General features: G+C 49.3%; 2 protein-coding genes across 2 annotated transcripts in view; both read left to right on the top strand.

Moving 5' to 3' along the window:
* The window catches only part of LOC116581225 (zinc finger protein with KRAB and SCAN domains 1-like), a 61438-nt gene extending 45525 nt beyond the window's left edge, over positions 1–15913 (top strand). The window contains 2 exon segments of the mRNA XM_032328312.1: positions 13996–14673; positions 14676–15913. Coding sequence (XP_032184203.1) covers positions 13996–14673; positions 14676–14863 — 866 coding nt within the window. The 3' untranslated portion in view covers positions 14864–15913.
* ZNF3 (zinc finger protein 3) lies at positions 5726–17056 on the top strand. The gene is made up of 6 exons (XM_032328311.1): positions 5726–5852; positions 7029–7149; positions 10185–10297; positions 11515–11606; positions 11873–11999; positions 16297–17056. The coding sequence occupies exons 3-6, from the start codon at positions 10243–10245 to the stop codon at positions 16404–16406; spliced, it is 384 nt and encodes a 127-aa protein (XP_032184202.1). The 5' UTR covers positions 5726–5852; positions 7029–7149; positions 10185–10242; the 3' UTR covers positions 16407–17056.
* The last annotated feature ends 5405 nt before the right edge of the window (positions 17057–22461 follow it).

Consider the following 22461-nt stretch of genomic DNA (forward strand, 5'->3'; position numbering starts at 1 on the left):
TTTATTTTATTTTATTTTATTTTTTTCTGTATGCCAAACACATTGTTTTCATCGGGGAGGACATTTGTCAGCCTTGTGTGCGTTTTGATTGTATATGCCTCGGCCACAGTCTGAAAATCCGACTCTGAAGTTTCCTTCTATAAACCTCACACCTCAGTAAGATCCAGCATGATTCCTTTAAGTCCATCCTGTCTGTCCCCTGCCTGGAGTCAGGTGAGATCTTTGCTTGGTCTCCAAGAAGAGCCTAATCTCCTACAGCAAGGAGGGGAGGGAGATGTGTTTGTTGGGCTGGAGGCTTCTGGAGAATTGGGGGCTTGAGGTACTTGAGCACACCTCCCCAGATGTCCCATGCATCAGCATCCGAGTCTATCTTCCAGTTGGGGCCCAGAGTTTGGGGATAAATGACTTGACAAGACTTGGCATTTAGCTGTCTCTGCAGTTCTGCCACCCTCGCAGTCGGCCGTGAGCTGGTGTTCAGGCCCGTCTGCTCTTGCTACAGAAGATGGGGATCTCTCTAATCCCTCCTGTGGGCGACTAGGGCTTTCACAACATGCCCTGAAATGATAATTGGCCAAACTAAGCCTGTAATTTCCTTTCTTCAAAGCTTGAGAGAGAAACTGGAGTCGTAATTGCCGCTATGCCAATAATGTTTCAAGTTCTAGGACTACTACAGAAGCTAATGCTTCTTTTTCTACCTGAATCTCATCCCCTGCCGTAACTGGTGGGAACCTTCCTGACAGGCTCCTCTTACTAACCTTCTGACCAGTGAGTGACCTGTTCCCGGGGTCCCATCCTGAGGGCGCCCGTTTCTAGGGCCACTTCCAGTACCGACTGTTAACAGGTTGGATTTCCCCTAAAACAACCTGTGACAAGGGCTTAAGGGCATATAATTTATTTAGGGAGATGATTCCAGGAAGCCAGGTATGAAGGAGCAGGAAAGGAGGGAAGGATGAAACCCAAGAGCGGGTGCACTGTTGAGCTGGTGGCTTCTGTAGGCACCTAGTACTCGAATCTGGGGACCTTTACAGAACAACACAACAAACGGGAGCAACTGGTATACCTGAGCTCTGCTCCCATCTCAGTGCCCAGCTGTGGTTAGGATGCAGTGCTTCCTTGGCTCCGGCAGAGTGGCTGAGAACCCCTGGTAGACTGGGAAGAAACTGTCCCCAGGGGCTTTGAGGCTGTCGGTCTGAAGATGCTGTGAGCCACGCCCCCCCATATCACCCAAATATGCATCTTTACACACATGCAGGCAAATGCACAAGACTTACATTTGGATTCTGCATAATATTGGGGGCATACTTATACAAAAAATGATTCAGTGTTTATCTGAAATTCAAATTTTTCGCTGGGCATTGTGAATCTTACAGTCCCGCCTCTGGCATCTGAAGGCAGCAGTGCTTCCAACGGTTTGTCTCCCCAAATGTGGTAAAATCTGATGAACTGAGGGGACTCACTTACACCTGTAAAATGTATATTTGTGGATGAGGTGGCAGCTTTGTGCATCCCAGGAAATACACTGTGAGTATAAAATCTAGAAAAGCCCCTCAATACTAGTTTGGAAATCCGAGCAGTGGCCCTTTCCTTGCAGACCGCCTCCAGAATTCTCTCTGGTGGAGATTTCCTGCTGCTAGGAGGCAGAAGTGTCCGATCTAGCTTGAGATGGGAAATAACACATAGCTGTTTGCACATTTCTGTGTAATGCCTTAATTTTACCCCGTCCAGTCTGTCTACCATGACTTACATATAGTCCAAGTATACGATTCAAAAATATGATTCTAGATGAATAAACCAATTTTCACTCTTACTACTACATTTGTAGTAATATCAGAGCTAATATATGTTCACATTTCACTTTTTTCAACATTTTAAATTGTAAAATACACAACAAAATGTACCATGGTATACCCCTTAAAAATATATAACTTATTAAAGACATGTAAGCTTTAAATTCATCCCAAGCTAATAGAAAAGATCTCATTTTAGGGGGTACCTGGGTGGTTCAGTTGGTTGGGTGTCTGCCTTCGGGACAAGTCATGATCCCAGGGCCCTGGGATCGACCCCCCCCATTGGGGTCCCTGCTCAGCATGGAGTCTGCTTCCCCCTCTCCCTCTGCTCCTCACCCCCCTCCCACCCAGCTCGTACTCTCTCACTCTCTCAAATAAATGAAATCTTTAAAAAAAGAAACCATCTCGGGGCACCTGGGTGGCTCAGTGGATTAAGCCTCTGCCTTCAGCTCAGGTCATGATCTCAGGGTCCTGGGATCGAGCCCCACATCAGGCTCTCTGCTCAGCAGGGAGCCTGCTTCCCCCTCTCTCTACACCTGCCTCTCTGCCTACTTGTGATCTCTCTGTCAAATAAAATCTCTTAAAAAAAATCTTTTAATTTTTTTAAAGATTTTATTTATTTATTTAAGAGAAGGAGAGCTGGGGTAGCGGGGAGAACAGAGGGAGAAAGACAAGCAGGCTCTACCCTCGGCACAGAACTCAACACAGGGCTCAGTCCCACGACTCTGAGAGCAAATCAGGAGTTTGGATGCTCGACCCGCTGAGCCACCCAGGCGCCCCTGGAAATAAAATTTTTAAAAAGGGGGCAGCATTAAAGACAGTGATGGGGAAAAAAAGGCTAAAAATTTTACACTTTATTCAGTAATTGTATCATTTCTATGAATACTGTATTGTTATTTTGAGAACTATTTACTTGAAATGTCAGAAAAAATAAACCATTATATTTATTTAGTTTGAAATGAAGGGGGCATCTGGCTGGCTCAGTCAGTAGAGCATGTGACTCGATCTCAGGGTCTTGATTCTGAGCCCCATGTTGGGGGTAGAGATTACTTTAAAAAAGTTTTTTGGGGGGAACATCTGACTCGATTAAGTGTTTGATTTCAGCTCAGGTCCTGAAGTCCCAGGATCAAGCCCCATGTCGGGCTCCCTGTAAAGCAGGGTATCTGTTTCCCCTCTCTCCCTGCTCCTTCTCTCACTCTCTCTCTCTCAAATAAATAAATAAAATCTTTTAAAAGTTTTTAAGCTTTTTTTTCTTAAATGTAGGTTTACCCATAGAAGATAAAGGAGTATAGTTCTAAAAAAGAATTCAAAAATGGACTGGCAGTATCAATGTAACTCATTCCTTTACAATAAGATACCTTTTTTTATTTCTGTCCAAGAGCAGTTGCCCAGAAATAATGTGAACCCCAATATGTATGTATTTCCCCCTCCCACCCCAACTATGTGGCACCAGTGTTCCTCAGAGAAATAGCTAATTTTATATTTAGAAAAAAGTGAACCTGAGGATTTTGTGCCAAAAGGCTTTCAGATTCAATGAGGTTCTATTGGAATGACACTGGGACCAATCTGAAATGAGCTCACATTGGGACACCTGGGTTGCTCAGTCAGCTAAACATTTGACTTTGGTTCTGGTCATGACCCCAGGTCCTGGGGTGGAGCCCTGCCTCGGGCTCCTCGCTCAACCAGGAGTCCCCTTCTCCCTCTGCCTGCCGCTCCCCCTGCTTGTGCTCTCTCTCTGAGCTGTCAGTTGACTGTCATATATGTAGTCTATGAAGCCAGATCTGGGGTGGGAAACCGGACTATCTTCATCAGGAGGGAAGATGGCTGTGAAGGGCACCCTCACCAAGGGAGCAATTTTAAAGGTATATAGATAGAAAATACAAGGCTCTGGCAATTGATTCTCTCAAAACGAGCTGTCTACACAGACACTCTGAGAATATTTGTGTTCTCCATCCCCCATCCCTACCTGGTATTTTGGTCATATCCTTGTCTGAAAACAGCTGTGTTTTGACACAAGACCCCAGTGAGGACACCAGTGCCCTCCCTTCTATTGACTTTTTGTAGGCTTACTTTTTTACTCTTATTTTTTCCTTTTTTTTAGATAAAAGCTTTACAGAAGTTCAAACACTCCCTTTCCCACCTTGGGGGATTGCCTCACGCCTCCCCTAGGTGACTTATGACAGTCCGAAGAATAAGGCCATTCAGAGCATGGCCTTCGAGAACTTGCTGGGAATTACCCAGCTGGCTGGGCTCTGGGGCAAACAGCAACCATGACCTACAAATTGACTTCTCAGCCCCAGAGTGAGAGAGTTAGTTGATAGCACGAACGTGCTGGTCGTCAGAGCTGTTCCTTTCGGATTGTCATTAGGGGACCTTTTGCAGAACAAACCATCCGGCTTTGAGGAGACCATTTCCGCCCTGTTCTTGCCTCTCCACTGCCTCCTTCCTCATCTCTGTTCTTCTTGTCCTGGAGGTAGAAGTGGAAGAAAAAGGAATTGAGGAGAGTTTAAAAACAAATAAAAAATCAGGGTGGGGAGAGACAGAGAGAGAGAGAGAGAGAGAGAGAGAGTGTGTGTGTTGTGTGTGTGTGTTGTGTTTTGGTGAAGTGGGGTTGGGTATGGAGTTTACTGAGTGGCTTGGCTATCCCAAGCATTTGCTCAAATTCTCACTGTGGTCTGCAAGGACTGCACACCGGTCCCGCCCTCACTATCTCAGGCCACCCCTCAAGTGGTATTAGTGATTGTGCACCGCTCTGTCCTGCCCCCAGGCCTTTGTCCTGGCTGTCACCTCTGCCTGGAGGTCCCTCCCCCACCCCCCGCCCGCGGCCCTGCAGTACCTCTGGAAAGTCTCCTTTCCTAGCAGTTTCTATATTTTGCCGGAATTGGTCACTTAAATTACTGAGCTTAGACTGCCGTCCCGGGAGAGTGAGAGCTGCTGCATTCGCACAGGGGACTGTCGGCGCCATCAAGACGGGATACAGTGCAAACGGAATAAATGGAAGGCAGGGCCGGAAGGGGCACCAGGAGCGCCCTCGTTACTCAGAGTATCACAAGATTTCATTCCGTACGTGCCCTGGAAGGATTTGATTCCGACACTTATGGGACTTCTCCTGTGAGGGCATAAAAGTGAGCAAACCTGGGTGGCTCAGTGGGTTAAAGCCTCTGCCTTTGGCTCAGGTCATGATCCCAGGATTCTGGGATCGAGACCCGCAGCACCGCAGCATCGGGCGCTCTGCTTGGCAGGGAGCCTGCTTCCCCATCTGTCTGCGTCTCTGTCAAATAAAACAAATTTCTTTAAAAATCTTAAAAAAAAAAAAAAAAAAGTGAGCAAACCACGAACCACGAAGCCTTTCCCTCCCGCCCCCAAGCATTTCACACATTTGGCTCCTGGCGGGGGGCTTCTTGCCAGTTTCCCCGAGTTTGTTTTCTCTCATCGCTTGTATAGGTTTTGCCCTCACGGGAACTCTCTGATGGGCTGGAACATTCTCTTCGGATTTTAAAGGGGGTATTTTTTACATGAAACAAACACAAAACTCGGTTTATTTGGACATTTCAAATAAAGGTGAATTTTTTCTAGTGATGAAAACTTCGAAGTCTTCCTGCTGGCTGCGGGTGGGCTCGGTACCCCGGCCGCTCTGGCAAGGTGCGTTTTCCTCTGCCCTCGCCGACACGCGGGATACCCACGCCGCCCCCGCCGCCTCGGGTCTGCAGCGCCCGAACTTGCGCCCTGAGGCCCAGGGGCGCGGCGCTTCGCCCCGCCCGGCCATCAGGGGGCGCGCGGCGGCGGGCGGGAGCTCCAGGGCGGGCGTTGGCGTCCGCGCGGGAGCCGCGCGGCCTAGGCCGGGACTTAGCGAATCACCGAGAGGCGAACTCCTCCAGAGTTCCTAGAGAGAACAAGTGGGCGTGGGGGCTGCGGGGATGGGATGGGTAGTGAAAAGGTCCGACCCGGAAGCGAAATAGAGAGAACTTCCGTTCTTTGTTCTGTCCGGGTGTGTGGGTCTGTGACAGGGTCCAACGGGGCCTGGTCTGTGTCCGGCCCCCCAAATCTCCCGTCCCTGCCCCCAGGGTGAGTCCGGCGGCCCCCGGGGCTCGCGGTGAGACGGAGGCTGTGCCCGCCAGGGAAAGGGGTGGTGTCCGCGCCGCTGCGGCCCGCGGGGTCCCCAGGCCAGCCCGGAGCAGGGTGCCGGGAGGCGCCGCTCCCTCCCCCGCAGCCGCTCCCCGACTCCGCTTCCCCGGGGACCTCCCTCCGCCAAACGGGGCCCTGCCAGGAGGGGAGGAAAGGGGCTCCGGTTCTGGGCTTGTGACAGCTCAGCTCGAGCCCATAAAAGTTCCAGTGTGGCTGCAAACGGGCCCCTCTCTTTAGAACAGCTGATGACAGCTCCCCTAACTTGGTAATTCTCCCAGACGCTTTTATTTGGTGTTAACACAGTGATTCGCGCCAGTGGCAGGAGAAGTCTGTACTTCGCCGGCTGTGAGATCTGAGTAGGAGTTCACGAAGTGTTCGCAGTTAGAACTAGGTCTGGGATGCGGGGCGGGAGCGGGGGAGTTTGCGGTGCAAACTTAGATCCCGGGAATAATCCCGCTGGCGCTCGCTCAATCGAGTTCCTTACTGGGAATGATAAAAGTCGCGTCTGGCTCCCGCTTTCAGTTGTGTTAGATCCCTGACGTGGGATTGAACGCAGATGGATGTTTCCACTCCGAATGGCATTCGTCAGCTCCAGGCGAGGCTAGGCAGGGTGATGAACCCGAAATATATGGAATAATGAGAGGAACTAAAGGTTCTTATCCACAAGAAGAGACGAGTATGGACAGTGGGCATCATGTGGTTTACAGGCGTTTGAGGAACGGTTGTGTGGGAGGAGAAAATTCTACTCTTGAAGCTTCTTACCGCAGGGTGCGGGGCCTCTGTAAGGTGGAGGGGATAGATTTTCACTTTACCAACCCAAAACCTTTCTGGTGGTGAAGCTTTACATCAACAGACCAGACTCTGTCCTGAAGTCGAGAGTTTCTCGCAAGTTAGGGGTCAAAACATTGAGAACTTGAGAAGGCATTTCTTTCACTTGGGTGAGAGGTTAACCTGGAGAACCTTCAGTGGCCTTTGAGCTCTCCAGGGTTGCAACACAGATAACCAGTTGTGTCTTAATTGTGTTGATTAATGGATGTTCTCTTCTTTTCCTTGTATTTGAGTAGAAATGAAGTTTACATGAATATTTTTAATTCTTTCCCCCCCTTAATCGTACAGCACTGCCATCAACTTAAATTAGAATTCCCAGCAACTTGCACAGAGGCTTCCAAATCCCCGATAATTGCTACTCTGGTCTTCTAGGACCTAACTCCAAAGAAGGAAGGAAAGATTCCAGCAGGTAAAGCTTTTCATGACTTGTTCTTACTGCCAGGTCATCTTTGTGAGTCCCTAGGAGCAGCTTTAGGGAGAGGCGTTGGCAGAGCAGGGCAGGGTAGGGCCCTGCCTGGACCTGAAGCTGTGGGGGCACAATGGAGATTTTTCTATGAGAAACATTGTGTGCTGATGCAGACACTGGGGACTTGTTCTTAACAATATGCCTTTTGAGTTCCAGCTTTGGGTAACCCAGCTGTGAGGAGGGAGGCTTGCTTTTTCCCTCTGGAGTCAGAGCCTCTGAGTTTCCTTTCTATTTTTTTTTTTTTTTTAAAGATTTTTTATTTATTTATTTGACAGAGAGAGATCACAAGCAGGCAGAGAGGCAGGCAGAGAGAGAGAGAAGGAAGCAGGTTCCCAGCTGAGCAGAGAGCCCGATGCGGGGCTCGATCCCAGGACCCCGGGATCATGACCTGAGCCGAAGGCAGCGGCCCAACCCACTGAGCCACCCAGGCGCCCCTGAGTTTCCTTTCTAAAGAGAGTTTGGATTGAGAGCTGATTTGTTGGACGCGTCTGCTTATAAACAGTCCTGGAAATCGTAAAGTTGGTTGATAGGAACAAGAGATGGCTGGCTCTGAGACAGAGTGGAAGGGACCCCGGGAGGAGGGTGCTCGTGGCACCTTGATTGCCCCTGGGCCTGGCTCACGGCTCATTCAGTGCCTTTCTCTGTATAAAGGCATTGGTGGGCATTCTGTACCCCCTTGTTGCCCAAACACTAGAGGTCTGTGAACTCTTGACTCTCAGGGCCCCTCCCCTTTTTATGCTTTTATGTGAATGCAACTGTCTGTAATGATAAAGCAGATATGGTTCACGTTCCTTTCAATAGTGCTTTGCGATGTAGTGACACTCAACAGTGGTTTGTTACGTGAGCAAATAAAGAGGGAGGTCGACAAAATCCAGGGCTTTCTTTTCTTTTCTCTTGTCCAAGTGTAAGAAAGTTCTGGTGGCTGCTTTGTCTGTTCTTGGCCTGTTGATTCTTGTCACGGCATTCGAGTGTGGAGTAGAATCTTCTACCTGAGATCCAAACCTTTGTCTAGATACTTACACGTTCTGTTTTATTCAGTAGAACCACAGAGAACAGACCTCTCTTGATTGTCATAGCATCTGGGGAATGGGGGCATCAGCAGGGATAAAAATGGAGTAATAAGTAATTTTTTTTTTAAGATTTTATTTATTTGACAGAGAAAGAAATCACAAGTAGGTAGGAGGCAGGCAGAGAGAGAGGGGGAAGCAGGCTCCCCGCTGAGCAAAGAGCCCAATGTGGGGCTTGATCCCAGGACCCTGGGATCATGACCTGAGCCGAAGGCAGAGGCTTTAACCACTGAGCCACCCAGGCGCCCCAATAAGTAATCTTATGTGCTTTTGTTTTTTTTAAAGTGTTGGTTCCTGTGTCAGGGACTTCTATTCCAATCCAAGGAAATGTATTAGAGAAAAGGGAGATAGAAAGAAGGCCCGCTGCTCTCGGCTCCCGGCGGTAACACTGCACTGAGGCCCACAGAGGGGCCCCATCCCCCAGCAACATCCTGTCTTTGGCTGAGACTGGAAGCAGACAGCTGTCTCAGAAAGGGCAGGAAGCATTTCTCTAATATAATTAGTAGATTGGAGCTATTTGCCCTAGTTCTGGGTGTCAGCTCTTATATCCCCAGGGTTATTTATTTATTTAAAGATTTTATTTATTTATTTGACAGAGATCACAAGTAGGCAGAGAGGCAGGCAGAGAAGGGTGGGGGCGGAGGGTCGGGGAGGTGTGAAGCAGGCGCCTGCTGAGCAGGGAGCCTGGTGCAGGGCTGGATCCCAGGACCCTGATATCATGACCTGAGCCTAAGGCAGAGGCCCAGTCCACTGAGCCACCCAGGCACCCTCCCCAGAGATTTTAAAGAGAGACGGAGAACTCATGAAAAGTTTCACTGATCTCTTTTTTTTTATTTGGGTGCTGTTTTGTGACCCCTTTTCTTCAAAGTGTAGTACACCCTCAGCGTAATACAACAGCTAATAACCTAATAAAGTAAAATTTTTTCTGTTGGCTCTACTGTTTATGAGGTTTTTTTAAAAAAAAATCTGTAAACAGAAGCACCTGGGTGTCTCAGTCGGTTAAGCCTCTGACTCTTGATCTCAGGTCTGATCTCAGGATCCTGAGTTCAAGCCCCACATTTACTTAAAAATAAATAATTTTTTTAAAAGATATTATTTATTTATTTGACACAGAGAGATCACAAGTAGGCAGAGAGGGAGAAGCAGGCTCCCTGACGAGCAGAGAACCCGATGCGGGGCTTGATCCCGGCACCCTGGGATCATGACCTGGGCCGAAGGCAGAGGCCTTAATCCACTGAACTACCCAGGTGCCTCTACCGCAAACATTCTTAACAGTTTATACAGTGCAGGGCACCTGGGTGACTTAGTGGTTGGGCGACTGCCTTTGGCTCAGGTCATGATCCTGGAGTCCTGAGATCGAGTCCCACGTCGGGCTTCCTTGCTCAGGAGGGAGTCTGCTTCTCCCACTGACCACTCCTTTCACTCTCTCTCTCTCTCTCTCTCTCTCCCTCTCAAATAAATAAGTAAATAAAATCTTAAAGAAAAAAAAGTTTATACAGTACATACACATTTTGCAACATCTATGTGTACATACTTTTACACTTGATCCTTTTTTTTTTCCTCCAAATTTCAGTTGCTGGTTAGTATTTCATTCTGTTAGTGTCATTGTCACCAGTGTTCCATGTTTTCTTGTTGTTATAAATATCACTGGGTGTGTTGTGGGAGCCAAAGGTGGAATATTGTTCAGGAACAGGGGCCCTTTCTGTGGTGCTCATGGAATCTCACCAAAGGGAGCAAGGGCAGTCCTCACCAGGATCTGGAAGTCTGTCCTGGTTGCTGCGATTCCTCTTGATAATCTTGGGTACTAACTGAAATGCTAGCTCCGGGGAGGTGGGTTTTGTTGTTGTTGTTGTTGTTGTTGTTTTTTAATTTTATTTTTTTATCATTGAACCTTGGACTCTACTTCTGCAGTGCTTCCTGCTGAGTCTGCAGACAGTAGACCGGAGGCCCAGAACTTCTAGCCCTACTCATGGAAACTCAGGCTGATTGTGTATCTCAGGAACCGCAGGCCCTGCTTGAGAGTGGTAAGAAACAGATTCATTTATTCTTGCATTCAGCCATTCAGCAGTCGCGCTGCCCGTCTTGCTCACGGGGAACCATGCTAACCCCTGGAATCCAGGTGCGGCTAAGACACAGTTCTTCCCAGCTTACAGCCTAGTGGGAAAGCTGACTGAGGCCAACAACGGATGTTGGTGGACTTGACAGCCGAGGCATTTGTGAAGGGCCGTTGGGACCTCGTGCAGGATTAAGAAAACCGTGACGCAGTCATAGAATTCCAGGCGCGTGGCAGCAACTGACCCGTAGTCCTACTTTGTGTTCTCTAGGAGCAGACTCTTACGGGGGGCTCTTGGGAAATCACTTTGTAGGTCACAGGCTTGAGGATGAAATGAGCATTCGTATTCTGCTGTCGTGGCCTATGCCATTGACTTTGGAGCCAATTGCCATCAAAGGGGTATACTAATCAGGAGAAAGCATTTAAGGATCTCTTTGTCCCGTTGATTATACACAGTCTTGTGTCTCTAGGGGTTTAGAGTCTCTCAGGGACAAATATGTTAATTTAAGAATTATAGAAGAAAAGATGTGATCAAGCCCAGAAACAGGAAACATTTGTAGTGTTTAGGGGCTCCTGGGTGGCTCAGTGGGTTAAAGCCTCTGCCTTTGGCTCAGGTCATGATCCCAGGGTTCTGGGTTCGAGCCCCGCATCGGGCTCTCTGCTCGGCGGGGAGCCTGCTTCCCCCTCTCTCTCTGCCTGCCTCCCTGACTGCTTGTGACCTCTGTCAAATAAATAAATAAAATCTTTAAAAAAAAAGGAAACATTTGTAGTGTTTAGATTTGACCTGGGGGTAAACAGAAAGAATGGGCACTGTGGTGTTCAGTCGGGGTTGGGTGAGGCTGCTGGTTTCCTCTGGTCTAAGAGACCTTTGTGCACAAGTTCGAGTTCAGAGATGCGGGGAGGGGTGGAAGGGACGGGAGCGGGATTGTCTGCGTTGCTGGCCAGGCTTGGGAGAAAGAACAAGAAGATGCTTCTCACCAGCGGGTGGACTGGGCCGGTTTCTGGGAGGGCGCAGTGACCGGACAGAAAGGAAGGGCCCTGGAGCTTGAGAGCAGGATGCACAGAGCTTTGGACACCTCACCTCCCGAGGGAGTGAGTCCTAGGTTGTCCTAGGACCCTGTGACGTCTCTGGGTTGGGAGGCCACAGAGCAGATGGGTTCACTCGTGGACCCTTTTTTCGCCTTTTAGCTCTTCCTTCCTCGAAAGTTCCTGCATTTTCCAACAAGGACAGCCTGGGGGATGAGATGTTGGCAGCTGCACTCCTGAAGGCCAAGTCCCAGGTGAGCTGTGGTTCCCTTTTATCCTTCTTTTCCTTCCGTTTTCGTGGAAACATTTGTGCCGTGACATCCACTCCGTGCCCCAAACCGTGATTCCCTCCATCAGGAACATGGTCCTTTCTGCTGAATAACGGACCCCTCTTCCTCCGCCGTAACCTGCTTTCCCCGCCCTCTTAGATACTCCTGATTCCTCCCCATCCCCAATCATTTTTGGTGCTGCTGGTCCTGTCCCTTACCCTGAAATTGCATGCGAGACCGTGTTGTTTCAGGAGTTGGTGACGTTTGAGGACGTAGCTGTGTACTTCATCCGGAAGGAGTGGAAACGTTTGGAGCCTGCTCAGAGGGACCTCTATAGGGATGTGATGCTGGAGAATTACGGGAATGTGTTCTCGCTGGGTAAGGAGTTAACGCTTTCTCAGTCAAACTCCCTTGGCATTTCTTTGTTTCCTTGTGGGCTAGGGACACTTGAGTCACAAAATGATCAGCCGAGGATTGACGTAGTCTCAGGAGAGTCTGACGACAATACTAATAGTAACTCCTGCTTGTAGAGTAATTGGCAGTTTATAAAGAGCTTTCCTCTACATTGTCTCGTGGAAACCTCCCAGTAACACAGTAACGGAGGTCGCTAGTGTTCTGCTTGTGTTCTTGGTGAGGAAAGAGAAGTCAGAGGTCCTCAGTGCTGCACGGGTGGTGCTAGCAAGTAGCAGGACTCGAGCCCTGGTCTTCCAGCTCCAAATCTGCTGCTTTTTTGCCTTGTAATTTCTTCATGTATAATAATTCAGAGCCTTTTCCAAAAGATGAACATCTCAGGATCCCTAAACACGTGTGGTGCTGCTCTGTGCCCACGGGCGCATTCTGGAACTCCTCCTTCCCTTCTCCGTGTACCACCTCGAGGAATCTGTGGCTTTGTTCAGAACCAGTGCGGCTGCAGCTCCCGGAGAAGTTTCTCTGCTTATTTCAGGGAGCAGCTGGCGTCTTTAACCTTTAGTCTGTGGACTTAACTCCTTGTCCATCACGCACCGCAGCGAAAACATTGTCTGGGCGGTCCGGGGCGTCTCCATCACTCCCACTGGAGACTGCCTGCCCGTTTCCGTGCTGGCCCCTGACATCCAGGGTGCGGAACCCAGCTCTGGGACCCCTTGGTATGAGCCGGACTTGTCCCATGGGGAGGATTTTCGTTTCTGAATTTTGACACAATCTTTGGGCTGCCCTGAGAGGAAGAGCTAGGGGTGCTGGGTTCCAAGGGAGCTGAGAACAGCAGGGTCCAAGGGACGCCTGTTCAGGTGAGAGAGAAACAGCTGTTTCTGTTCTCTGACGCCCACTGCCCTGTCTTTACTTCTTCAAATATTGACAGACTAAAAATGCTCACTGTCTAGACCCTTTTCATCCTCCTCTGCTCAGAGCGCCCTTTGAAAACCCTAAAGCAGTGAAAATAAGGAAGTCAGACAAGAAGACGGTTTATGGATCCTCGCATCTTAGCCCAGCCTTTGAGGCCTCGGGCCCAGAGGCGGACTGAGCTCCGTCTTTTGCCTGTTTCCGTGGGTTTGGAGTGTGTGGCTTGCTGGATGTCGTTCTTTTCAAGTGGGGCTGTGGCAGTCTCTGTGGCCTCCCCTTTGTTGCTTCTTCCTGCTCCGCGGCTATTTCCCATCACCCTTCTGCGCTCGCTTGCTTATGTTTCTTCTCCCCTGTCTTCTGGAAGCCACCATCTCCGCACTTGCATTTCCAGCATCTGACCTCTGTGAGGAGTTTGCCACTTCGTTAAACAAGCACGTCCGTTCTCTTCTGTTTCTGGTTCCCGCCCCTGCCGGGTCAGTCTTCCTCTTCTCCCATCTCCAGCCTTCCCCATGCTTCCAGCTCTTTCCACTTTGATTTTGCTTCTTGCCTTTCTCCTTCCTGATTTCGACGCTGATCTCTCTGTGTGCTCCAGCCGGCCCCAGCCCGGGCAGGTCTGCACGCAGATGAGAGGCATGTGCTTTTAGCCCTGTCAGCACCCTTGTCGTCATTATCCTGCCCGCTGGTCTCGATCCTTTCTTCCGCAAGGACCAAGTGATGTTTGTATTTTGTATTGTGCCAGATGGTGAGACCAGAACTGAGCACGATCAAGAGATTTCTGAAGATACAGGATCACATGGGGTGCTGTTGGGAAGATTCCAAAAGGGTATTTCTCAGGGTCTTAAATTCAAAGACGCCTATGACCAAGAAGTCGGTCTTAAGAGGCAACTGGGGAGCTCCTCTGGAGAAAGACTGACCAGGAAGATACAAGATTTCGGTCAAGTGACGGATGAGGAAAAGCTAACCCCTGTGGGAGAGAGAAGTGAGAAATACAGTGATTTTGGGAACAGCCTCGCTGTGAGTTCTAACCTTATTTCGCATCAGAGACTTCCTGTGGGAGACAGACCCCACAAGTGCGATGAATGTAGCAAGAGCTTTAATCGAACTTCAGACCTCATTCAGCACCAGAGAATCCACACTGGGGAGAAGCCCTATGAATGTAGTGAGTGCGGGAAGGCCTTCAGCCAGAGCTCGCATCTCATTCAGCATCAGAGAATCCACACCGGAGAGAAGCCGTACGAATGTAGCGATTGTGGGAAGACCTTCAGCTGCAGCTCTGCGCTTATCCTCCATCGAAGGATCCACACCGGGGAGAAGCCCTACGAATGTAGCGAATGCGGGAAGACCTTTAGCTGGAGCTCTACCCTTACTCATCACCAGAGAATCCACACCGGAGAGAAACCGTACGCCTGTAATGAGTGCGGGAAGGCCTTCAGTCGGAGCTCTACCCTCATCCATCACCAGAGAATCCACACTGGAGAGAAGCCCTATGAATGTCACGAGTGCGGGAAGGCCTTCAGCCAGAGCTCGCACCTCTATCAGCACCAGAGAATCCACACTGGAGAGAAGCCCTATGAATGTATGGAATGCGGAGGGAAGTTTACCTACAGTTCAGGCCTTATTCAGCATCAAAGAATCCACACGGGGGAGAATCCCTACGAATGTAGTGAGTGTGGGAAAGCCTTTCGATACAGCTCAGCTCTAGTCCGCCATCAGAGAATTCACACTGGAGAGAAGCCTTTGAATGTAATGGGAATGAGCAAAAGTTCTCTCAGAGTCGCTGCCGAGCTCAGCATCAGAGAGTCTACCTGAGAGAGAGCCGCGCACCTCTTTTCCTCACTTCCTCTGAGTCTAACAAGCTCCTGCCTTACTACACAAGGATGAACATCTTAGAACGTGTCCCTTCCGGCTCAGACCTTTCGCTTTAGAGAACGGGGCAGATGGGGGAGATCATCCCGGCACACCCTCGTGACGAGCTACCTGGTCACTTTCCCCCAGGAGTGACACCCGGAAGCGAGCGGCAGGTTGAGTGCTAGGAACGCCAGGGAAGCTCTGGGACCGGTCACCTTCCATTTTGGAAGGGAGTTTGCACTAGCCCGTTTCTCTCACACCACAGGAGCCTTTCCTTCCGAGGTGGGGAGTGGAAGCACAGTAGGAAGAAAATTCCAAGGACTCCTCTGGTTGGAGTCCGTGTAGTCGGCACCGAAGGCACTGGAAAGAATGTTCTGGGTCCTGCTGTTTGCTAACAAGGGGACACAGAGGCTGTCTTTCAAAGCCACTGTCCCTAATCCAGCTTTAGGTTCTGGTAAGGAACCTTTGCTATTTGTTGTTACTTTTTTTGTTCCATGATTTTGTCAATTAATGGAAATTTGGTGCTGAGGGATTTGTTATTTTATTGGGGGGGGTGTTCATGAGGTTTTCTGGGATAACTGTATTTTGGGGGGCTCTTGGAGCAGCAAGCCCGTTTCCAAGAGCAGCGAGGCGGTTTTGTTGGGAGAGCTCCTTGTCCTTCTCCACTGTGATGGGTCTGATTGGGAAATCCATCTGATGAAGAAAGTCTCACAGGGGAAGGATTGAAAGCATTAAGCGTTGGCCTGCTTCTGTCCTCTCTCGCTGTTCCTCTCCCCGCTCCTGTGCTGAAAAGTGATTTAATCCAAACCCCCAGTTGCTAAGACTAGAATGCTTTCAAGGAGCTCACTCAGCCAGCTTGCCCTGCCCTCCGTCACCTATGACCTGTGACATCGGGCCCCAGCAGCCGGACCTCCCGTGACCCCATCTCTGACTTCGGCAGCAAAAGAAGCGCAAAGCCCAGAGAAGGGGAGTCTCTGGCCTGACCTGGCCACCAGGCTCCTTGCTGGGTTAGGCTGGAGCTTCCGAGGGTGCCCAGCTGAAGGGATGGTCTTTCGTTCTGTTTTCCCAATCCTGCTCATCCTGTAGCATAAACGAAGTGCACTATTAAACAGAATAGTTTTCTAGAAGGAGAGATTGAGTGTGTTTCTGTGCAGGAACCAAATTTATTTGAATTAAAATAGGAAATCGTGAGTATAACTGGAATCTTTAAAATTTACTCGTAAGATTTTTTTTTTTTTTAACTGTTTTTCTTTCACACACATACGACCTCTGGCTGTCAAGACTCCTGTCCTATTTCTCTAGATACCGCCACAGACTCAGTCACGCACACATTTGCTCCCAGCTCGTACCCGCATGTTGGATTTCGTGTGTGGCTTGTCATTCTGTGTGGTACGATACTTAGGACCAGCAACCCAAACTAGAAAGGAGTTACTGGGTGGGTGGGGGGGGCCTTACCAGCGTGTACTTGGGTTTTGGGTCGCAGGGGGCATATGTAGATTTCTTGTTCCAGCTGTGGGCGAGAGGAAGTCATTCATGGAGAAGGCAGAGAGGAAGGTGTTACGGAGAAGTTGGGGAACTGTCTGGAACTGCCGTCTGAAGACCTTGGAACATATGTTGTGATCGACCTCCCAATATGTTTTTGATTTCTTAAAGCTGTAATGAAACTCCCCACTCTTTTGGCTCTTCTTTGAGATTCGGCCGTGGACTATCCCTATTTACAATCACTAGGCTGCTTGTCAGTCATGCAGGTTTCTGAACCCCCAAATCAGACCTGTCCGCTAATTTCTGAGGTTAGAGCCTAAAAACGTCCACTGAAAAGGAAGAACCAGTAATGGAACAGAAAATATTTCTGGAAGGAGAGGAGCAGGGTCTTGTAAAATATTGTTTGTTTTAGAGAAGAGGCTCCGGGCAGGACCGTTTTTTGGAGTTGGGGGGAGGCGCTGAGCATGGCCACTGCCGTGGAGATTGAGACTGTGGAGTTCTAGGAAAGACCCCCGCACAGGTCAAACTGCTAGGCCATGAACAGTTAGTGTAGACAAGAACCAGCCACTTCTCTGCCCGCACGCTGGTCCCTCGTGCTCCTTCAGAGCATCTCCGTGAGACCTGGGAATGATCTCAACCGCTGTATGAAAGTTGTATTTATTTTTTACATCTCTTTGAAGCTGCCAGAGCATTTTATTCATCTGGTTTTCCTGATTATTCCTGTCTCCCATTATGATTCTTCCTCTCAGTCCCTGAGTATTTTTTTTTCTTTTTTTAGTCCCCGAGTATTTCTTAATGCTGGGTTATGATACCCGTTTGTCTCTTCCTTTACTGTTACCCGTAGAACCACTTACTCCTGTGGTCTCAACTCTTATCTGTACAAATAAGTTTTAAATCTGTTCCTGTGCTCCTAACCTGTCCCAGGTTCCAGCCTTGGGTCTCCGGCAGACGGCTGGGCATTCGTACTTGGACCTCTGAAAGTTTCAAGTTCAGGTGTTTTCACAAACCAGATACATCTTTCCCATAAACTGTCCCCTCTCAGAATTGCTGTAAACGCCGGGTCAGACGGCCTGAGTTTTCTTTGGTTACTGTCGTCCTGCAGCTGACCGGCATCAAGTCCTGGGCAGGCGCGGTGGGCCTGGAGTGGAGAGAGATTATTGTCGCAGGGAGGGTTTCATCAGAGTTGAGGTCCTGGGGGAGGTGGGATTTCCAAGTGGTGGTAGCAGTAGTAGCCGACACATGGCATGTCCCCCGCCTGGCCCTCTTCCAAGTGGTTTTCCGATGTTAAATCCTGTAATCCTCACAACCCTGTGTGGGGTACCCCATCTTACAGACGAAGAAACCATTGAACTTGCCAGATGAGACATGACTGTGAGCTCAGAGACTGGAAGACCCTGCGTTGCTCTAGTTGGCGGGAGGCTGCACCCCTGGCCCGGACGGCTCCCGTGTGAGGTGGGGAGGCGTGTGTGGAGAGAACCTCACCCAGGCGACCTCCTTGCCTTGTCCCTTACGCTTCTACAACCTCTGGTGGTCTAGCTTCCATCGCCGCTAAGCCTAGAGTACAGGCCCTTCTTTCTTCTCCCCTGGGTTATATAGATAGTTTCCTCATGGATTGTTCTGTTTATTTTCTCTCCATCTTCCTAGAGCTCTGCACCTGTCTTGTCACTCCTTCAGTGGCTTCTCCCTTAAAAGAAGAAAATTCGAGCTCCTGAGTCCTATAGTGAGGGCCCACCCCTCCTCGCCCACCTAACAAACCCCTTTGCACCTCTGTGCACCTTTGCAAACCTCGAGAGCTTCACCTTTTTTTTTTTTTTAGATTTTATTTATTTATTTGACAGAGAGAAATCACAAGTAGATGGAGAGGCAGGCAGAGAGAGAGAGAGAGAGGGAAGCAGGCTCCCTGCTGAGCAGAGAGCCCGATGCGGGACTCAATCCCAGGACCCTGAGATCATGACCTGAGCTGAAGGCAGCGGCTTAACCCACTGAGCCACCCAGGCGCCCAAGAGCTTCACCTTCTCTGTGGAGCTTTTCCAGGAATTGTGCCCGCACCTCCCCACACCCTCCACCCCTCAAGTTCATTGCCCACGAGCCACCTCTGCGTCTTGTGTGTGCTCCTGTGCTTACTCGTTGTTGGGTCATGTATCTGACTCCCTCCCTGTGGTGGTAAACTCGACATTATCACACTTTTCTACCACGAATAAGCATTGCTTTCTTAATCAGAAAACAGTAAATATTGGGGCGCCTGGGTGCCTCAGGGGGTTAACCCTCTGCCTTTGTCTCAGGTCATGATCCCAGAATCCTGGGATTGAGCCCCACATCGGGATCTCTGCTCAGTGGGGAGCCTGCTTCCCCCTTTCTCTCTGCCTCCTTGTGATCTCTGTCAAAACAATAAAAATAAAATCTTTTTTAAAAAAATTAAAAAGAAAATAGTAAATATTAAGAAAGTGAAAATAGGGGCACCTAGGTGGCTCAGTTGGTTGAGCCACTGATTCTTGATTTCGGCTCAGTTCATGATCTCAGGGGCATGAGATCGAGCCCCCTGAAGGGCTCAATGCTCAGTGGGATGTCTGCTGGAGATCCTCTCTTCCTGTCCCTTGGCCCCTGCCGTCTCTGAAAAAAATAAATCTTTGGGCGCCTGGGTGGCTCAGTGGGTTAAGCTGCTGCCTTAGGCTCAGGTCGTGATCTCGGTCCTGGGATCGAGTCCCACATCGGGCTCTCTGCTCAGCAGGGAGCCTGCTTCCTCCTCTCTCTCTCTGCCTGCCTCTCTGCCTACTTGTGATCTCTCTCTGTCAAATAAATAAATAAAATCTTTAAAAAATAAAAGAATAAATAAAATAAAATAAATCTTTAAAAAAGAAAAGTAGCAAGAGACAACATCCACTGGACACTTAGTATGTGTCAGGCATTGTTCTAAGTACTTTATATGTCACTTAATTCAATCATCACAATTCTGTGACAGTAAGTCCTTGTCCCCGTCTCTATTCCCTTTCCTCAGGAAAGGAGGAAGGAAGGAGGGACAGCGAGGAGCCCCCCAGGCGCACAGTACATGGTGCCGTGAGGCCCAAAGGCATTTGGAGCCCCCAGCCCGGGCTCCATCTTCTCCCTGTCCCCAGCAATGTGAGGAGGAACGTGCTGGCCGCCTTCCAGGACGAGCGGGGGCACTGCGATCTAGGAAGGAATCTGTTCTGAAAGTCAGATCATCAGATGTGAGGGGCTCTTCTCCTACAAAATCCTGGGTCCTTAATACACTTGAAATCCTGATAGAAAATCTGGCTGCATTTTAAAAAAAAAGGAAAATTTGGCTGCCTTTAATACACAAGGGTACCTGATGGCATGAATCTTTTCATGTCAAGCCCCATCTGACCCTCATAAGCAGCCTCTCCTGAGCAGCAGCACGAGGGGCGCCCCGGGGACTCTCGGCTTAAGCCACCAGCTTTTGATTTCGGCTCAGCCCATCATCTCAGCATCATGCACTAGGCGCTACCCTTGGCATGGAGTCTGCGTGAGATTATCTCCCTCTGCTCCTCTCCCTGCTCAGGCTCGCGCTCTCAAATAAATAAAATCTTAAAAAAGAAAAAAGAAAAGAAAAGCAGCCTGTGTAGACATTCAGGGGCCAGGGTTCACCTCAGTGTGGATCCCCGCTGCTCTACCGAGGCTCACCCCTTGGCAAAGGCTCTGTGTGCCTTACGCTCCCTTAATTGCTTGATGGCTTGGGTTTGTGTGTGTGTTTATTTACTTTTATTTTTTTTATTATTTTTTTAAAAGATTTTATTTATTCGACAGAGATCACAAGCAGGCAGAGAGAGAGAGAAGAGGAAGCAGGCTCCCTGCAGAGCAGAAAGCCCGATACGGGGCTCGATCCCAGGACCCTGGAATCATGACCTGAGCCGAAGGCAGAGGCTTTAACCCCCTGAGCCACCCAGGCGCCCCTATTTTTATTATTTTTTTAAAGATTTATTTACTTGACGTCAAGCACAAGCAGGGGGAGCAGCAGGCAGAGGGAGAAACGGGGATCCACCCCAGGACCCCCGATCCTGACCCGAGCTGAAGGCAGACATTTAACCCGCTGAGCCGCCCAGACGCCCCGTGTTTGTGTTCTTAAATACCCACTGTATTATCATCCATTCACTGAACAGTTTACCCATTGGAAGTGTACAGTTCAGTGGTTTTTAGTATTCAGAGCTCTCCAGGATCACCAGAATCAATTTGAGAACATTTTCATCACCCCAAAGAGACTCCATACCCTTTGGCTGTCACTCCCCCCTCCCCACCAAAATCCCTCAGCCCCTGGCAACTACCCATCCACTGTCCATTTCTCTGGATTTGTCTATTCTAGACATTTCCCGTGAATGGGATCGCCATGGCACAATAGGAGGCCTGTTGTGTCTGGCTTCTTTGGCTTCTCATGACGATGTCAAGCTTCATTCATGTGCGTTGCCATGTGAATCTACACTCCATCCTTGTTAACGGCTGAACAACCCTCCATTGTATCCATTTGCCAGTCTGTTCATTCTCTCCTCCGCTGGGGGGCATTTGGGGCTGTTGCCACGTTTGGGCCATTAAGAATGATGTGCGATGAACGTCGTGTACCGGTTTTTGTCCGGTTGTGTGTTTTTATTTCTCTTGGGTATAGACTCAGGATAGGAATTTCTGGGTCAAATGCTTTATTTAACCTTTTGAGAGAATGCCAGACACTCTTCCCAAGTGGTTGTCCCACGTTACATGCCCACCAGCAGTTAGTTACGGGCTCCTGATTTTTCTGTATCCTCCACAGTCCTTGCCACTATGCTTATTATAGCGGTTCTACTTGGGCGCGAAGTGCTCTCATTCTGGTTTGATTTGCATTTCTCTGACAGCTAGCATCTTTCCCCTTGCTTGTAGTATCTTTTTTCCCCGTGGATTTTATTTATATGAAAGAGAGCCCCACGTGTGTGCGGGCAAGCGGCAGATGGAGAGGAAGAAGCAGACTCCCTTCTGAGTGGGGAGCCCGACGCAGGGCTAGATCCCAGAACCCTGAAATCCTGAACTGAGCCAAGGGCAGCTGCTTAACCAACCTAGCCACCCAGGTGACCCCGTTTGTGTTCTTTTTTGGGAGAAATGTCTATTCAGACCCTTTGCCTATCTTTTAATTGGTTGGGTTTTTATTATTGAGTTGTAGGATACGGTTTAGGTGTAAGCCTTATCAGATATGTCTGATTTACAAAAATTTTCTACCATTCTATAGGTTCTCCTTTGACTTTTTTTTAAAAGATTGTATTTATTTATTTGACTGAGAGAGATCACAAGTCAGTAGGGTTGGGGGGAAGCAGGCTCTCTGCTAAGCAGAGAGCTTGATGCGGGGCTGGATCCCAGGACCTTGAGATCATGACCTGAGCTGAAGGCAGAGGCTTAACTCACTGAGCCACCCAGGCGCCCGTCCTTCGACTTTCTTAATGGTGTCCTTTGAAGCCAGAAATTTTTAATTTTGGTGGTGTCCAGTTTGTCCATTTATCTTTTGGTTCCTTATGCTTTGGGTGTCAGTAGTTAAGGTTCTCCAGAAAAGCAGAAACAATAGGATATAGAGTGATACAGAAGAGGGGGGACTTGTCGTGGGAATTAGCTCCTGCGCCATGATATCCCACTTACAAGCTCTAGAACCAGGAAGGCTCATGGTGTAATTCAGTCTGAGTCCGAAGGGCTGGTGTATCTCCCAGAGTCTGAAGGTCTGAGAAGCCAGGACAACCCCGGTGCCAGAGGGCAGAGGAGGGTTGAGATGGAGGGAGGGAGGAGAGAGGCACCTGTTCTCTGCTGCTTTGTTCTGTTGAGGCCCTCAGCCCTGAAGCGGATGCCTGTTCACACTGGCGAGGGCAGGTCTTCTTGACTCAGTCTGTTTGAATGCGAGTCCCTTGGCAGCCACCCTCACAGATGCACCCAGGAACAACGTCTTACCAGCTCTCTGGGCATCCCTTAGCCATGTAAAATTATCCCTCCCCGTGTACCAAGAAACCGTCGCTGGTGGGAATAGAAAATGGTGCAGCAGTCCCGGAAAAGTTGGGCCGTTCTGCAGGGGTTCCGTGAATCTGTACACATGTGCTAAAATTTGTAGAACTGGAAAACAGAAGAAAAACTCACTGCGTGATCATTTAAAAAAATTTTTTTTCTTTAAAGATTATACTTATTCAGGAGAGACAGGGAGAGAGAGAGGCAGAGGCAG

The sequence above is a fragment of the Mustela erminea genome, chromosome 20 (assembly GCF_009829155.1).
Source record: "Mustela erminea isolate mMusErm1 chromosome 20, mMusErm1.Pri, whole genome shotgun sequence".
NCBI lineage: Eukaryota > Metazoa > Chordata > Mammalia > Carnivora > Mustelidae > Mustela > Mustela erminea.

Bases quoted from the DNA above. Each gene is read 5' to 3' on its own strand.
- ZNF3 (XM_032328311.1), top strand. From the start codon at position 10,243: ATGGAAACTCAGGCTGATTGTGTATCTCAGGAACCGCAGGCCCTGCTT. The intron at 10,298-11,514 runs GTAAGAAACAGA...TTCGCCTTTTAG, and splicing joins GCAGGCCCTGCTTGAGAGTG to CTCTTCCTTCCTCGAAAGTT. The intron at 12,000-16,296 runs GTAAGGAGTTAA...TTCTTGTTCCAG, and splicing joins CGGGAATGTGTTCTCGCTGG to CTGTGGGCGAGAGGAAGTCA.